Source organism: Diadema antillarum, unplaced genomic scaffold, assembly GCF_040938485.1.
Source record: "Diadema antillarum isolate AM-2024a unplaced genomic scaffold, OU_Dant_1.0 scf00000218, whole genome shotgun sequence".
Lineage (NCBI taxonomy): Eukaryota > Metazoa > Echinodermata > Echinoidea > Diadematoida > Diadematidae > Diadema > Diadema antillarum.
Window position 1 is genome coordinate 112055 of NW_027271107.1, and position 18776 is coordinate 130830.

An 18776-nucleotide genomic window follows, 5' to 3' on the forward strand; every position below is an offset into this window, starting at 1 on the left:
AAAAAATAACGAAAAAAAAAAACCAACAACACACTGCATTACCATCTGGGCTTCAATAAATTTGCATATTCTTTATCTGGAAAGTTCATACTTAATGCACTCTGTAGACATAGTTATCTTCAGGCAATACCACCAAACCACAAAATTTCATTAAGCATGGCATAATAATCACTGGAATCCAATCTCAGGTTTAATAAAGGAGACAAAAATGTTCAAAGACAGGAACCAAGAACATTTTAGTCATTCTTGCACATCAAAGATCAAAGGAAGATTTTGTTTGTTCCTTTCAACAAGACACACACAGTGCTAATTCTTAGGGTAAATTGAGATGCTAAAACACAAACACGAGATGAATCCTTTTTTGAAACTCTGCGGAAATTAAGGCAAGTTTTCTTCCTTGTCATAAAGTGTAACTCGTCCGTCTTATTTACATATGAAATATATACAATGCAGTTGTAGCAACATTAAGAGATCATACTTTAATCATCACTTCTTATAATAAACATATTGCCACAAGATAGTGGTCCAGCTAGCTGACTAATCATATTGCACGTTGGTGGCATCTTTACATATTCCACCAAGACTTGATGGAAAGTCCCCTTGGAAACCAATACTTAAGTCTTCAGAGAATGAATGCTGTAGAGAAGGCACGGTGTAGTTTAATTAAGAAGCCAAAGCCCAAATATGAATGTTGATTGAGTAAAAGCTGCAATATCAGTAAACACATCACAGAAAGTTTGAGGAAATTCGGTCAGTCGATTCAAAAGTTCTGATTTTTGTCAAGTTTTGGTTACATTGTTGCTGGATAAAAAGACTACTTATACAAGACAACAATATAAAGAAAGTACAAGAAGAATCCCACAAAATTTTATTTTCCATGAAAGTAAATATTCCATAACTGCTAATGACATACTAACCAGTTACAGGGAATATTATTCCCCCTGCTTTCTGAAGAGGCAAGTCAAATGCTCTCCTTATGCTAGAAAATAAGTTGAAATATCTTTATATTTTTTGTATATTGTTGTCCATTATGACATCATGAACTGTAGTAGTCTCCTTATCCAGTGATGACACCACAAAAACTTTAAAAATTCACACCTTTTGAATCGACCATCCAACTTTCCGCAAACTTCCACTGATGTGTTTTACTAATATTGCTGCTTTAACTCAATCCACATTTACATTTGGGCCTTGCTTTCCTTGGTACACACAGGAGTAAATAGTCTGGGGAATTCTCCTTTCTTTCTGTCTTTGGTTCTTTGAGTCAGCTCAAAAAGTAACTTTGCTAAGGTCTTTGCCGTTTGAGTCCTCTCTCTTATTTTCTTCTTCTCTCCCATCAAGGCACAATACTGAAAGGCCACATAAATAGGCAATGATGAATGACACCCAGAAAACGTGACACAGCCATGCCACAACATATTTGTATAACAGTTTGCATTTACAACATTTTTTAAGCTCTTGTATTTGAAACCTTGTAAATATCTCTTGACTTAAACACAATTGTTCCTTTGTGGCATTGACATATAATATCACATATCATATCTGAAATGTCACTACACGCTTTTCATCATTCACCTTAAGTCTTTAAAATTTGGACACTGCTTAAGCGCCCTGTTTGGAGCTTAGCTTTCTCATTCCGGAAAACTTATGTTCGCAAACACTCAAAAGAGCAATTATAGAAGCGTGTTCATAAACATGTTTGGACACCAACTTTAGTCGAAACAAGTCTGAATTGCCTTCGCACTACTTTTACCAAAATGAACATTCTTACCTTACGAAAAGATTCTAATAGCCATTGGATGTGAGATCCCATTCCATGAATACGGGACAAACATGTGTTTCACCTGTACACTTACTAAGTATTGATTGCCCACCTGAAGTCCAATTAGCACAGGGCTCAATTGCTGAAGATATACAAAGACACTACCTGAATTTCATAGAGCATCCCTTAAAAAGACAATTGTCATTTAAACTAGTTGCATTCAAGAAATCTAAATATTAACCTTTTGATGATCATGTTTTCTACATGAACTTTAATGCTCATTGCATTCTCCTGTCCAATCAAAAATGTGAAAACTATTGCACGTTTAAGAAACACAGAACTCTTGACTTTTGGCAGATAGATAGAAAGAGAGAGAGAGAAAAAAAGAAGATAAAAATGAGAAGATGGAGGAGATAGAAAAGAGATTCTATTATCAAACTGCAAGCCTGCCACCTCTGAACACTGCAAGTTTTTTTCACACTTTGGCCAAGACCGTCAAATCAGCAGCAATGGCCATTAACCCATTGAAGACGAGTCCCGAGAATACTCGGGCAGGTGTCTATGGAAAATGCGTGTTAAAGGGATTGTATAGTTTTGGTTGAGACCTAACTTCAGGTTTCTAACATTTTTTGGTAAGATAATGAGAAACCTCGTATTTCAACATCTATGTGATGAAAATTTATTTGAAAATGGCCGAGATATCAAAAACAGAGCGATTCAAATAAAAGGTGGGACCCACCTTTTATTAGGGCCGCTTTGTTCTTTAAAGCAAACTCAGTCCATCCTCAACAGGTTGAGGCAAGCGTCATCTCACTACTTCTGTACAGCAATACTGACAGGACATTTCTATGCCTACTACTACATAATATGACCTACATGTGCTCATATCAACCTTTGGCTGACCAAACAAAACATATATATCAAAACACACAAAACATAGTTTCTTTAAAATATATTGCATGGTGAATTTCTCCAGGTCATTCACTCTGGTCTCGACTTTGAGTAAACATGGCATAATTCACAGTGTTCTCTTCACACAAATTTGCGAGTAGTATGATATTTGCAAAATTTACATCTGGCAAAAGAATATAGCCTCCTATGACACAAATGTGCTGTAGATCATTTCCCAAGTGGAAAACCGAAACTTTTCTCCTGAGATCCAACCTGTGCATATTTGCCGCACAAACTTCAGAAAGTGAATCATAAAACTGTACATCTCAGGGCGAGACAATTCCTGCTACTTCAACATTCATACACCCACCAATGCCAGTATGTAGTTGTACGAGTACAGTATATGAAACATAAGGCAATTATTTTGTGCAGTTGTAGATTTCTGAGCAAAAAAAACCAACAACAACAACAAACGAAAAAAGTAGAAAGGAAATCCTTAGATGATTACAATATGAAGAAGTGGCAGTTCAGCATCAAATGCTTTGGAGTGTCAAGGACATTATTATGAATCAGTTACATGGAATGAGCAAAATGGTGGTAATTCTAGGAGATGATATTGCACACAAAACAATGAATACAAGGTAAATGTAAAGAATTTCAAACTGGTAGTGTCCACATTCAGCAAGTATATCATTTTGCACCATTAAAATAATTTTTTTTTTCAACTGTCTTACATAAATATATACCTGAAATTAATGACTGAAAATATATACAAATGACATGGATCACGTTTAACGATACAATGTATAAAGAGTAGCAGAAAGTCAAATTTGACTTTGACAGCCAAAAATTCAATTGCTGCTTTCCTTTTTTTAATAATTGTTTCTCATTTTCAGTAAGGCTTGTTACATTGAATAAATAGGTGCATGAAAAGTAATACTCACACATACATACAACCACATTGCTTTTGTAAACAAAAAATCATAAGCAACACATAACATACTGACATAACATATGCCTTGTCCTTCATTATACTTTGCAAGGATAAACCTCTCATAGTTGCTTAAAAGAAAGAGTAGAGCAATTGCACTGAATGCCTTGAAACATAATTCAAATATTTCCAACAAAAACTAAACAAAATATTCTGTTGAACATATACATAATCAATGTATTTACTAACTGGAACTGAAATGTACTCTGTTCTTTTTTATGTGACTCCCTATTATTCACGTCCATCTCTGAGAAAAGTAAAAAAAAAAAAGGTGACTTTGCAGACTTTTTTCACGTGATATCATTATACATATATTCTTTTTTTTTAAGTTTAAGGCAACACATAGTCCTTCTTAAGTAGGGTTCAAAATTCATCTTCCACCATTTGGAATTTCCTTCACATACATCCAAAAGGTCTACCAAGAAACTTGTTTGGTTGATGTGATTTGCAAAGATCATGACTTGTTTTGGAGTATTTTGAGATCAAGAGTGTGTAAAATAATATGTTGGTGTCCCCGACTTTTATTCCTGAAGAGCTGCTCCCATTAAGTAGTGGGTGGGTAGAACATTACTTGATGGATAATCGTGCCCTAGCAGTAGTATTTCCTGACAGCCTGCATCTGATTAAACTATGTATAAACACCCAATGATGCACATGATGAAAGTTGGTTTGCTTTCTGTTACAGGCATTATTTACCATTTGCAGATGAATCAAAAACTCAGCTGTAGTGCTTCCAAATTGTTCTAAAATACAAGTTAGGAATAGAAACAACAAATGTAAACATGTCAATCAGTATAATCAATGTTTAAGTGTTGTTAAATCTACAAAATGTACACAAATGTTATAACGAAATTGTTTCTAGAATAAACCGTCTACAGTAATGGTTTATTAAGAAAAATAGTGATATTTCCTTATATTTTAGGCTTTATTGAGATTTTTTCTTTTTATATGGTAGGATGTTTTGTGATACAACTGACCTAAACATATGCATCAAATATAATAACTCAAACTTTTTTATAATAAATCACTGCCTCAATTGGTAAAAAAAAAAAAAAAAAAAACCTTTACCAATAAAATGCACACAGGATGGAATTCAAAGGATTGTGAAAGGACAAGAAAATGTCATGAAAGTGTGAGGAAATGACAACAAATGTCACTTAAGAATATAATACTTTTTTGGCCATCAGAGCCTCAGCAGCTGCCTGTACCCTAGTAGCAGCCAGGCACCAACCAGTTAGCAGTGTACAACTTTACATATAAGCTGTTGTCTTGGCAACAGCTACTTTGGGTAATCTTAATCTCTTAATAAAGAAATAGAGAAATTTTTGGATGACACTCAAAATGTTTGAAAGAATGCGATGCTACATCACAGGTAATGCTGATTAATCCGTGTGGTATTTTCCAAGAACAAAAAAAAAAAATCCTTTACAATGTATGGTCACACAAGGCGGAATCCCCATCATCGATACTAGCAATATTGAACAAATGTCCTCCTCCCAACAACAGCAACAACAACAACAACAGCACAGAGCTTTTTACCCAAGTTTAGAAGATTTGATGTATTCAACGCACAATATTCTACATATACTCTTGCCTATTAAATGTACCTTGAACAAGTCCTGAACAGTGTTATTGATAGAATCACTTTAAGGGCTTCATCTCTCTAGAGCATTGCCAATTGGTCAGGATCACCATGAAGTTTACAGGTCTGCTTCATCCTTAGTCTAGCAAGGTTCAAAAGCAGGCTCCATCCATCACTATCACCTTGCATAGCTTCAGGGAGTTCAGGCAGAGTACCCATTCATGGGGATTCTCTCGAGACGCCTGCTGCCCACATCCTGGCTTGCAGAGGTACTCCACAACACTCTCTGGCTGGCTATGGCATCGAATTCCCCATCGCTGGTGTCGATGCCGGAATCAACGGTGCAGCTGTCAGACACACTGTCCTCGGAGTCCGTGTTGCTGTTGTTGTTGTTGGCGTTGTCCTCGTGGCTCTTGAGTTCCTTGTTGTGCAGGTTGCGGTACATCTTGGCCATCTTGCTCAGCTTGCCCTTGCACTCATCGCTGTTGCTGTTGTTGGCGTTGCTGACCGTTGAGGTGGGGCTCTTGGCGCCACCGGTCGGCGAAGTCGCCTGCTTGCTGCGGTGCACCCTGCCGGGACTGATGGCACGCTTGGAAGCCGCCGGTCCCGGGCTGGTGCCCCTTCTGCTGTTGGAGCCGTGCTTGGCGGGGCCGGGGCTTGTGCCTCTCTTGGTGGGGCCTGGGCTGGTGCCACGCCTGGGACTGGAGGAGCGTTTGCTGGTGGGACCGGGACTAGCGGCGCGCTTGGCAGCTGCTGCAGAGCTGGAGGTGCGGGAACCGTTGATGGTGCTGAGGTTCTGGGTGGAGGTGCTGTGCTTGATGGGCAGCTTGGATCCTGGGGAGGGCAACTTGCCTGATCCAGGGGACATGAGGCGGGAGTGTTTGTTGCTGCTCACCTGGGATCCCGCCGACCCTCGTCGCTGCTTCATGGGAGAGTCAACTGACCCACAGTCTGAAGAAAAGAAGGAAGAAGTTTGTACAGCACAACATTTCTCTCAACTACCAGGTTACAGAGTTGCTTACTCACATCGTGTTCTTACCATCTGTTCTACATCCACAAAAATTGTCATCATTTCACTCTTTGGGTTGCTGTGCTCTGAGAGCTCTCAGACAACAATCTAGTGATCTACTACCCACATGTACAATCACAACTTATATGCAACTTAGATTTAAAAAAAGAAAGATCAGATACTAACTTTGCTTTAATTGCACTATAACATATTATCAATAACAAATCAATAATTACTCATCTCGCTCCTCATAGTTACATGTCTTTGTTAGATGGAGAGGAGCTTCCTTCAGAAACTATTGTAGTCCTAATGCAAAATTAATCAGTATTTCTTCATGCTGTATAATTCCTTTTTGCAGTTTTGCTACATAGTATCTGCATCTTGTTGCCAGGCAACAGGCATCTTGTTGCTAGGCAACAGGCATCTTTGCTCACCAGAAGACTGCATCTCCAGCTCCTCCTCTGCTTCCAGCTGCTTCTGGAGGTAGAGGTTGGGCTCTGACCCACTGCGCTTCATCTGGGGCACCTTGCTCCCCTTCTTCCCCTTGATGCGCCCCTTGCAGGCATTCTGCGCACCTGCCCCTCCACCACCACCACCACCGGGGCTGGACAGAGTGTTCCCCCCACTCTTGGACCGGCAGCGGGTGAAATGGGGCTGGTGGGAGTCTGTGGATGGGGATTCCGGCTTGCCTTTATTCTGCAGATTGCCACATGATAAGGGAGGGGGTAAAGTAAAGGAGAATATTTATGTCACATGTCATGGATATTCAAAGATACTGTGATATCTACAGCTTTTAGGAAATCAATATTCACCAACTAAAAGAGACAATGTACAGAAAATCAATAAAAACAGGACAGGAGGAGCAGAGAGAAAATGAAAAGAATACTGCAGCCTGTACACTGAAATTGAACATTTCATGAAATTCCTAGGTTAGAAAATTTAACAAAGAAATCTTGAAGATGAAACCAAAGAAACTGGTAACACACTTAAAATCTCTAAACTCTTATAAAGCCAAGAATTGATTGAAGGCCTCTTCTCAAAGCTGACTATGTTTCAGAGTGGCCAAAGTATACATTACATATTTAAACTGTCACATACATAATGATTTGGGAAAAATGTTAGGCCCATCGCCACTCGGTACATTCACTGTGTACATTGTCTGCATTGTACAATCATGATATTTCACAAATTTGGCATTACTCATGAGGGCATAGCACCTGATTTCTGAATTTTCACTTTAATCATATGAATAAGTAAACTTGGGTACAGTGAAAAAAGAAATATCATGCATACGTGCAGTCTTTTCATTGAAAAAATAAGTTATGAAAATTGAATCTCAACCTTAGATTACATACAACGCACAGACATGCAATATTATGTTTTAGTAAAGCAATGACAAAATTTGCATGACAGATCAAATGAAATGTAAACTATATTCTTTAACTAGGGCACTTGAAAACGATTTTGATCAGGCATAAATTCTTGACAGAGATTTTGACAGAAAGATGTACAGTGTATCTTGTTTGTCTCGTTTGTTTGAATTCCTTTTTCTTTGCTCATTTTCTCTGCTCATTTTCTTTACTGATTTTTCCACTAACATTGTTTTTTTTTCTTTTTGAGAGAGAGAGAGAGAGAGAGAGAGAGAAATTCATGAAACAATATGGCTATCACAATTCATCACAATTCAGGAGAAGCTATTTCCCACAGACTTCAGCTATTAAAGAACAAAGAATATTTATATGAATCAAGAGAGAAAATTTGTCACTGATTGGGCAATACGAGCATGCAAGCGCACAACGGTATATTCAGCTATATGGTCAGTGGCATGGTGTTTACTAATGCAAGAGGATGATCTGAGCCTGATGCTATATCTGTATTGATTTTGAGGTGAGAGGAAATAAAACCTCATCCGTTACGAGTCCTTGAAATGGGCAGAAACTCCAACAGATGTTTCCACAAAGGGTGCTAATGTGACGTGATTTGTGTGGCATCTCTCACAGCCAGCACAAATATCTATCGGGTTATAATCAGTCAAGATACATCTGAACGCAGCAAGGAGAGTGTACTCATGGACATGCATAATTTACTGATATACCGCACGTAGCCATGTGAGAGTTATTCCTCCAAGTATGCGCTGGTAATGGATATATGGAAAGTGTTGAATGTGAGTGCAACAAATGTCAAGGATTTACAGCTCAGGATATTTGACTGAATGCTGGATCAGTATTGACGAAGTGACAAGGAAGAATCAGGAGGTTGACCTTTCAACTCAAAAATTGTGCTCGAAATCAACAAAATTTGTATGATTGATCATGGCATTGCGACTGTGGAGATATCAATGAGGAATATAGGGAAATCAATAGCGGAAATATCTGAGTCGGACATCCCCGATCTGAGCTAACAGGTGAGCGGCGATAAGGATGAGGGTGAAAACCAACATGTCTGACTGATATGCAAAGCTGCAGACAGGAAGAGTCAGGGCGAAAAATCTGGACAGTGAAGGACATGAAGCATCTACGAGAGGTCCGCAGAATGCACAAGTGAGCCTTTGCATACAGACTGACATCTCAGAGACTGATCTGAGCCATACAGAGAGGCGCTCACAGGGCAGGATCTACACAAGAGGCAGAAATGGAGATAAAGGTTTCCCTGGCTATTCTCTTCTGCCTCCTGCTAAGTTGGGGTAGTAGGCATGTGAAGGGCAGGGAAAGAGCCAATCGCTTCCAAGACAAGTTCTGTGAGACATTCTGCTCCCAGAACAGCAGCCAGCCTCGGCTGACGCTAAACGACGACCAAATTGCTCGAATTCTGGCAAACAGTGAGGTATGTCTTTCAGGCATGTACTGCAATCAAGGCTCTGTTGGCACACAAATAAATTGCTTCATCATATTTAGAGACTCTCAGACTTTGTAAATAATGTTGTTGGAGTTGTTGTTACCTCCGCCAAGGCAAGAGGTTATGTTTTCATTACCGTTGGTTTGTTTGGTAGTTAGTTAGTTTATTTGTTTGTTTGTTTGTCCGTTTGCAAAATAACTCAAAAAGTTGGGCACAGATTTGGATGAAACTTGCAGGGAAGATTTAGAATGAGACAAGGAACAGATGATTAAATTTTGGTAGTGATCTGGAAATTTTTATGGATTTTTGGAAGGATTTTCAATATTTTGGCAGGTATGGTCAATGAACTCGGGAGTTCAAGCTGCGCATTTTTTAGGTTTTCATACGTGCACTAAAGTGCGTGCTCTAGTTTCTGCTAGGGCGAGGCGTGCCGCGCAGCTGCGGGTTTATGACGTAACGAAGGCTTCTACATTGGGAAATCGGGCAATTTTTCAGCATGCATTCGTATGGGTGGAAGTCACTGATCTCTTCTTCTTCTTCTTCTGTAAGTCTGCCTCCTTCAGTAATCTGAAGATTCTATGGAAGAGCACGATCGTCGGTGGAAAGTAGCTGCTTGGTGGAGGTCTGCGCTCTCAGAGTGCTTTTCTAGTTGTTGTTTTTTTTGTAACACATGTGACACCCAAGTGTCTCACAGAAATTTTGCATATATATATAATATATATATATATATATATATATATATATATATATACATACGCACCATACTTTCCATTTTATTATTTTCTTGCCGGCAGTTTGTGAAGACTTTACAACGTCCTTGTGAGAATGTCATGCATGAACAAAAACATATAAACAAATATAAATTGATTGATAAATTGCCCTACGTCAACATAGATTAATACTGATCATTCAATGTTTGAGTAATAGCCATGTAAACAAGGCAAACACCAAGCAATGTCTCGACCGCATATTGCAAATTTGTGACTATAGTTTTTTCAATGTAAGTTCATTGACCTTTTGACCTGTGACCTTGTACACCTTGAATGGCATCTTTAGGTGATGTACCTGTGGCACGAATTTGGTGATCATAGCTGTGGAAAGTTATTGAGAGTACACTACATTACTATGTGTACAGTGCTCATCATGTAAAGTTCATTGACCGTTTGACCTTTAACCATGTCAAACTTCACCCATACTCAAGCTTGATCAGTGTCTTTAGGTTATGGACCATCTTGTGTGAGTTTGGTGGTCACAGCTTAAGTATATGTGGAAAGCTGTAGAGAGTACACAATACAGTGTGAGTACAGTAGGCCCTTACTTATCAGGGCAAGTTCATTGACCTTTTGATCTTTGAACTTATCAGACTGCAACCATATTTGAACTTGACCGGCATCTTTAGGTTATGTGCCTGTGGTGTGAGTTTGCTGGTCATACATGTAGCTCAAAGCTATGGAGATTGGACAGAGTACATTGTACACCACATTGTTGATGACACCGATGACGATGGAAAAGTGACACCTAATGTTTTGCTTCCGCTACACAGGCGAGACGAAAAAATTATGGGCATACACACTTGAGAGGGATTCACATTTACGACCTCCTGATTGCTAGACAAGCGTCATATCCACTAGAGACTACCAAGTTTCCGCCTGATGGTTCTGATCCCTAATAGCACTGGGTATGGCAAAATTCATTCAAATCTGTTTGTTAAATTCATCTTTCTCATTTCTTGCACAGCTGGTGCAGTTGCTGGAAAACAATCCTGAACTCCTGCACAAGATGGACGATCTGGAAGAGTCCTGCCTGATAGAATTCACCAAAGACCAGAGGGAAGCAATCCTGAGTCAGTACGGGGCCTTCTTCTCATCGGGGGAGGACCTCTACTACGACTTCAGCGACCCGCCTCAGGAGTGGGCTGATTTATCTCCCCATGACAGAACCATACTGGAGGAGTTCGTGCAGGGGACAAGCGAGTCCTATGGTGGTGGGGACGGGTATCAGAGTGCATACGATGATGACGGCGAAGCTTGGAGCAGTGATGATGACGGGGACAGTGACAACGGTTGGGGCACCTCGTACAACTGGGACGTTGATGAGGCTGGTGGGAATGGGGCTGAAGTCGGCGACAAAAGCCTAACTAGCAGTAGCCATTCTGGCTCGAACAGTGATCCTGCCAGCACCAAAGACGACAGCACCAGCGTTAGTGATCATTCACGCGGTGCCGGAAGTTACAGCAGTGGTTCCAGGAGACGCAACTCAAGGAGAAGATCGAGACAAGGTGCCCGCGACCCAAGGTCCAACAGCAGGAGGGCTACTGGCCAGAGGGCTATGACCAAACAGGATAAACGAAGAATCATGACAGATTTATCGCAGAGCAGAGTCATGAAGTAAGTGCAGTTGAGTTCACTCCTTTATTGCATTTGACAGATTTCTGGCTCATCTTACCTAGGACAGTGGAAGGGGCCACGGTGTACCCATGATTCAAACACAGAACTGTGAGAAAACATTTCACAAGCAATGTAAAGCTACCGTGCAATAAATGGACAAATGAATGGATGCATTACTAAATGAATGAATAGATAGATAAATTAATAAAATTTGTAAGAGCTCTTTGCCTACGGACATCAGACTTGAAGAGAACTGTAACAAATGCCCACAAAATCACATCAAAACTAACACAATGAATGGAGAAAGTGCATCACAGCAAAAAGGACAAGTTTCAAATAGGATATATTGCTGAAAACTACATCAAGCAAAAAATAGTCCTCTCAGCACCAATATATCATGCAATCTGACTATCTTGTCACATTATAGGACAATCACTCTGCCTAATACTCCAGTAGTCTTTCCTTGGAATGCTACAAAACAGTGACCATGTTTGACTTTTAGTGAAACTCACACTTAAATCCATATGATCCACACACTTTAAATATGAAATGAAATGTGTATATTACAGCAAGATTTGTTTTTAAGAGCACTAATCTCAACATAATTCGCAGAAAGTGGTCAACAACCAAGGAAAACTCTCAAAGGAAATTCCAGAGAGGACGTACGAGGCACAGGGCTCACAGTCGCAGGAAGCGCGGCGAAAGTTTCGTTGAGGTTTGCCACACTAATCAATTTTACTCCACCTTGACTCTGGCTCTGACGACAGCTGGGGAACTTGTCCAGTTACCGCAGGTACCTTGAAACTCATTCATACAATACACCCATTTCAAACCGTGTCTTCATCGAACAAGGACTACTTCAAATACTGCAAGTGGTTCTGCTGGCACCATTTCAAAGCCATTTGTGGCTCAGTAAAGGAAACCAAAGGCTGCTTTCATCAACCATGCCATACACAGCAGGCCATTCACTACTAGCCTATTAGACCTAAAAAGACTTGAAATGTGTCATGCACTGTCTCATACACAGCAAAGCCGGGACAATTCAGAAAATATTACATTCAAAATGAGTCTTCTTTAATATCTTTTTCCCCTCTGCCCCTTTCTTCAAGCCAGCATCACCTGACAACAGATCATCTCAATGCTTGGGACTAACAGGAAGGGAAGATTGATGGGTCTACAACTGTATATGTTTTGTGGGAACTGATTGCCATGACAATTGCCCAGCTATGCATAGCATGGATAGGCTTTGTTTTGTTTTGTTTTGGTTTTTTCTTTGGTCAAGTGAGCCAGATATTGTGAAGGTCAAAACTGAGCCATAGAAGTTGCTTCCTTATTCAATCTGTTTGATTTTAAGTACAGTACAATTTCATTCTTACAAGTAAACTATCAAAGAGAGCCTGTACAAAAGATAAAAGCCACAAATGTTGCTATGGTGACTCTAATGACTCCACCACATATGTCTGAGAGTACATCTCAAATATGAAAGATGACGGTAAGGTTGATGTCTAATGTCAATATCAATCTTTCTTGTGCTGTAGTTTCCTCAGGTGGGACTCTACCAGTGGTTTCTGGAGGAAGAGTGTCTAGAGGAGAATTCCAGCGTCATCACAGATGTGTCCTGCATCACCCGTTCTCGCACGGTCCCCGCCATCGTCATGTCGCTTCTCTCAAACACTAGCATCACCATGACCGAGATCACGGTGCAGAGCTGCGCTGCAGTTGTGTACCCGAGTGCCCAGGTGGGGGTGGAGACCACGACCTCTCATGCACCTCAGGAATCCACTGGACAGGGCACTGCTACCATACCACCAACGGAAACAACGGCATCTCCCCCGATTGTCGACAACACTTAAAGTGACATACAGATGGCCAAATGGCAAAGTATGCAATGTGACAAAATAAGACACGACTCTGTGCTTGACAAGTGTGTTGGAAAATGTAGTGAAGGTGAAGCTTGCATCCCAGCACCTTCATCAAGATGCAGCTCCATTTAACCCGTTCCTCCGCAATTTTCTGAGACCCTTCAATGCCCCCAAACAAGATTCTTTTTGCCCATCGACAAAGAATGGACAGGTTGGTAATTCATATGTGCAAAAGCAGTCTAGCAGTTCCGGGCGTATGTATTCCTTTTCCATAGTCAATTGCATGTGCCATTAAACAATGTAAAATATCGATTGGATGTGAGATTTGAATAAAGCGTGCCCTGAGCCAACAAATTCTTTTGTTTTGCACGATAAGGGCACTGGATTGCAGTCAGCGTAAGTCAATTTGTGAGCTTCGTAAATTATAATAAAATTAAATTTTGAAGCAAAATAAGTACACTAATGCGTTGGAAAAGGTAAATTATGTAAAAATACAAGCAAATCACAGACAAAAAAAGAGCAGATATTGAGAGAACAACTGATCTTTTGATTAAAGTCATTTTTAACCCAGCATAAAACTAACAAATATGAATTTAGGCCACAAGTGCAAAAACTCATGTGGATATTTTGGAAAATTGGTATACCCGGCTCCCGTCTACAAGTCAACGCTACAGGAACTTGGTGTACCAGGTTCCCAGAAGGAATGGGTTAACTTTTTTACAGAGCATTTTCCTTTTGACCGACAAACCAGTCAAATACGATGCATGAGGAACACTCATCAAGCAGCGTGGTGGAATCTAGAATAACAAGCAGCTGCTGACCATGTGTCAGAGCTCAGTATTAGAGAAAAACGAACATCACAGAGGATTTATTATGTCCGTAACAGAGGGATAAAGCCAGATTTGCTCCAGTCTTCCAGTGGCACACACATGAAAATGTGAGCCATATTTCGAGTCCTCTCATCAAAATTCACTTCTTTCTTTGTTATTAAAGCTTCCTTCAATCTATCTATTTTGAGGGTGTAGGAGATCTGCCGGTTGCCATACGTAGTAAAGGTATGTCTGTTCTTAGATTTACACAACATGTTATGAAAAAGGACGGTACTGGTAATTATATGTCTGTTCTGGGATTTACACAAACTGTTAGTACAAGAAAGGAATGTAAGGTACAATGTATTGGTATCTGTTTTGAGAGTTACTCTACACTGTATGAGAAAGGAGGTACTGGTACACGTACAATGTATGTTTGTCATGGGATTTACACCAAATGTTAGTATAAGAAAGGAATGTACGGTATGTCTGTTTTGAGATTTACATGTACACTACACTGTATGAAAAAGGATGGTACTTGTATGTCTGTTGTGCCATTTGGTCTCCCCTCTCCACCATCACAAATCAATAAAGTTTACACTGGGCACGTTCATGTCTGGCGACATCTGGAACGTCTCACTTTTTGTTCTTTTGCTTGATCTAGAACTTTAATATGTCAGGTCCCGTTCACAACTTTATCGTGACAACTGCATGTGGGAGATTAATGTTTGTGGTACAAGCACAAAGAGCGATGGAATGGTATGAAGCCCTCAATTTTGATTGTGCAGTGCTTATAACTTTAACTTTTGTTTGTTTGTCCTTCTATAGTCAGCTGCCAGTGAAGTTGTATTCATATCTAAACCTGAAACATAAGTAGTATAACACTAATAGCATATTTTTATAGAAATTAATTGCCCTTTGGCAGGTTCATCATGGATTCCATTGTGGAATATACATAAAATAAAAACCAGAGTCAATAAACTGCAGAGCTGGGTGGAAAAATGCTAACAAAAAGAACAAACAAAAAATGAACTAAGTTTTGATTATAAAGTCAGACTCATAGTGAGCATACAGTAAATACATTTACATGCCAAACAAATACAAACATAAAGAAGAGTTCAAGATGACAACACTTGTGAACATTATCTCAAACGTAATACTTTGAAAACTACATTATGGTGTAGAAGGATAAGATCTATTATGTAGCTACACTCAGAAATAAAAATAAGTTTTGACATGGGAAAGTCACTTTCCATTTATAATACACATTATACATGTATGTTTTGAGCAAAGAGTGGATTATTTTTTACATCTACAGGGTATCTTTACATTACACAGTTCCACTGAAACTCCATTCTACATGTAGGAATATTGTATCCATGCCACAAAACAAACATTCATGCATTCATCACTATCCTACATGACCAGCTGGCAATCAAGACGAGTCATCATTCCCCATGCATTCATTCCACCATGCCTCAGAGCTCATGCTGACTCTTCAAGAGAAGGCCATCGTCAAGATCGGTACCTGGCCGTTGCTTGCCTGGCTCCCCCCGGGACTCTTCAAAATGTCCAGGGATGGGGTGCTGGTGGCGCGGTGCACCCCTCCCCCGATCCTCAGGAACCCGGTCTTCGTCGGGGAAGGAACCCGGACCATGGGGATGCCAGAGCCTCCGGAGGTACGTGACTTCTGCTGCATCATGGGTGAGCCGAGGGGACTCAAGATTGTCTTGATATTTGATGGCCTGGAGCTCTTATTCATTTTCTCGGCCCTCTCAGGGTCAGATCCCTCTCTTGACTTGCTGCTTTGCTTACTCAGGTCCTGGACCTTTGGTGACACTTGCCTGGAGGTAGAGTTCTCTTTGTGCTTTGACTTTCCCACCTTTTGGTTCTTGGATGTCAGACAGAACGTCACCATCTGCTTGGACGGCCTCCCAGAGGGAGAGCTCTGGTCCCCTGATGAGTTGTCATCGGAAGACGTGCGACTGTCCTCGGTACCATCCACATTTTCATTCTGGCCCACTTTGTGAGACGCAAGCCTCAGGGGCAGCATCCTGTCCTCGTTGTCATCGCAATCGCTCACCGGGAGGGACTCCTCAAAGTCAACCGAGAAGGGGTCGTGACCAATGCTCACCCTGTGGTTATCCTCTTCATCCTCCACCTTGCTGCTGCCTGTCTGGTTCGATGAGTTGGTGTTGGGCGACTTGGTGCTGAAGTTGGCGGCAAGTTTGGACAACCTCGGGCTGGGTTTCGGCTTGGGGCTCTTGACGGGAGGCGGGGCTTGCTGCTCCGCCGCCACACCCAAGTGGGAGCTGTCCCCATTGGTCATGCCCTCGATCCCTGTTGGGGATTGCGGACATGGCACCCCTCCCTGGAAGTCAAAGTTGAAGACAGTCGCCTCCTGCTCCTTCAGAGCAGACTGGTGGAGATGACTCTCTCCCCCCTCCATAGTTCCATTGCACATCTTTCCATCCGATGGTTTGGATGCACCCTCGTCCGCCAGTGACTCTATGACGCATCCGATCAGAGTTTTTGGGTCCAGCCCTTCCGCTTCCGTCCTCGCAATTTTCTCTTCCTTCTTCTCCTGCTCCTGCCCCACAGCATCAGAGGAATCTAACACATTTTTCTTATTCTTCCCTGTATCCCCATTACACACAGCATCCCCATTAACCTTATTTCTCACTACCTCAACACCATTGCACAAATCCTTCCCGTTATTACTGTCACCCATGGTTTTCCCACCTTTACCTCCTTGTTCACTCTCAGGTAAACTCTGCTTCTCTATCGATTCTGCAGAAATATCCTTTGCGTCTCCTTCCTCCTCGTGCCCTGCGGCGCTGGCTGCTCCTTCTGCCTGAGGCCCTTGGTCTGGGGATGCTTCTTCTAGCTGATCAATGGGGACCACCTGGATTCCTCCTTCCTTCTCTGCATCCTTGGTGGCCTCTTCTACGGCACTGGCACCCTCGACGTCAGGCCCAACATCGATGAGCGCTATGATGGCCATTTGTATGGCAGTGTCGATGATGCTCTGGCTCATCTCCACCCCGACAGACTTGGCGATGGCCACTTTTAGTCCGTCCTCGAGGTCCACGACTGACGGTTCCGAGTCAGACTGTTCTTGGCTGACGTCCATCTTCGTCTCGATGGTGCTGTCCCGCTTCTCGGGAAGTATTCCTGCGCTCTTGGCATCGTTCTTCACATTTTTGCCCTTCACGCTTGTGGCTGCCTGCTTTGGTTCTGCCCTCTCATCACTCTTGCTGTCAGAGACCTTGGCAGTCTTCTTGCTAGCTACTTTCTTCTGCGGGTCCTTGCTCTCTGCTGATGCTTTGGCAGCGTTCAGTTTCTTCTGTTGGCTGTCTTTGCTGCTCCGTGGACTAGCTACGGGTCTCTGTTTGACGGGACTCGTGGAAGTCTTCTGCCCATCGCCTTGGGAGATTTTTCTGCTGGATGGCGATGGTGGTAGTGTCACTTCTACCATGTTAGATTCTGTGGATTCACTGTTGGGACCAACCCCTCGCACTGAGAATCTGAACGAGTGAGACAGAAATACACCAAAAACACTTTTAAAATCATCATCCTGTTTATCAGCATCTACAATGTAAGCATCAAATTGTTGTCCATGGTAGGATCATGTGTCATAGAGAAGCAGACATGATGAAACAATATATCTATCAAATTTGCAAGAATGAGCAAGGAATGGTTAAAAGCATGTATTGATATTCTGGGTGCACAAAGGACACAGAAGGAATATCATGCAAAGTTAAAAACTAATTTCTAAATTTCAACTATTGTCCCTCTTCTCTCCTCCTCACACACAAACATACACAAAAACATACACATAAATACACACTGTAAAACCAGAAATTTTTGCTTGAATCTTTTGCGAATTTTCACAAGGGGCCAAAATTTGCGAAAGTAAAATGCGTGCAGAAGTTCTTGTCTACACAATGCATTGATTGCCAGTGGCTATTTACAAAAGTTCATGCTGCGAAAAAGGCCGTTGGCTCCAATCGCAAAAGCTTTGTGCCACGAATGCTTCTGGTCTTACAGTAATTAGCTGAAGCATTTGATACTTTACAGGCTACAATATCCAACAACTGCTAACATCATTACATTTCAGAGCCTTAGTTACACACAAAAAAAGAACAAACAAACAAAGACAGAATAAAGTGGCTACGCTCTCTTTGGGACCATAGAGGGCCAAATACCTATATGTGCCTGGAGTGAGCCCTCCATGGATGGCCTGTGGGTATGGGGACAAATAAACAAACAAACAAAAACAGAATAAAGTGGATAAGCTCTCTTTGGGACCACAGAAGGCCAAATACCTATATGTGCCTGGAGTGAGCCCTCCAAGGATGGCCTGTGGGTACGGTACATCCATGACCTCACGCTGCTTGTCCCCTAGCTGGATGGACAACTTGTAGCCCTTGATGGGACTGATCAGCTGCCTGCCAGCACTACCCTTGTCTCCCGGCATGGAGGACGGCTGCCACTTGAGCGAGATGCTGGTGTCCGACCTGGCGGTGGCCTCAAGCTCGGTGGGTGGCTTCGGATGTATCTGGAAGAATGGCAGAAGAGACAAAATGGTACCAAATTACAATAACTCTAGTGATTGATACGTGCCTACACATATATATGATCATTT

At 41.5% G+C, this 18776-nt stretch overlaps 1 protein-coding gene across 1 annotated transcript in view; it reads right to left on the reverse strand.

The window, feature by feature from the left end:
• Nucleotides 1-5016: 5016 nt before the first annotated feature.
• LOC139724516 (uncharacterized) overlaps nt 5017-18776 on the reverse strand; it is a 75540-nt gene continuing 61780 nt past the window's right edge. Inside the window, exons 6-9 of the mRNA XM_071635650.1 lie at nt 18457-18677; nt 15657-17655; nt 6670-6931; nt 5017-6165 (exon numbers count right to left, since the gene is read on the reverse strand). Of these exons, the coding sequence (XP_071491751.1) occupies nt 5429-6165; nt 6670-6931; nt 15657-17655; nt 18457-18677 (3219 nt within the window). The 3' untranslated portion in view covers nt 5017-5428. The remainder of the gene's footprint in view (nt 6166-6669; nt 6932-15656; nt 17656-18456; nt 18678-18776) is intronic.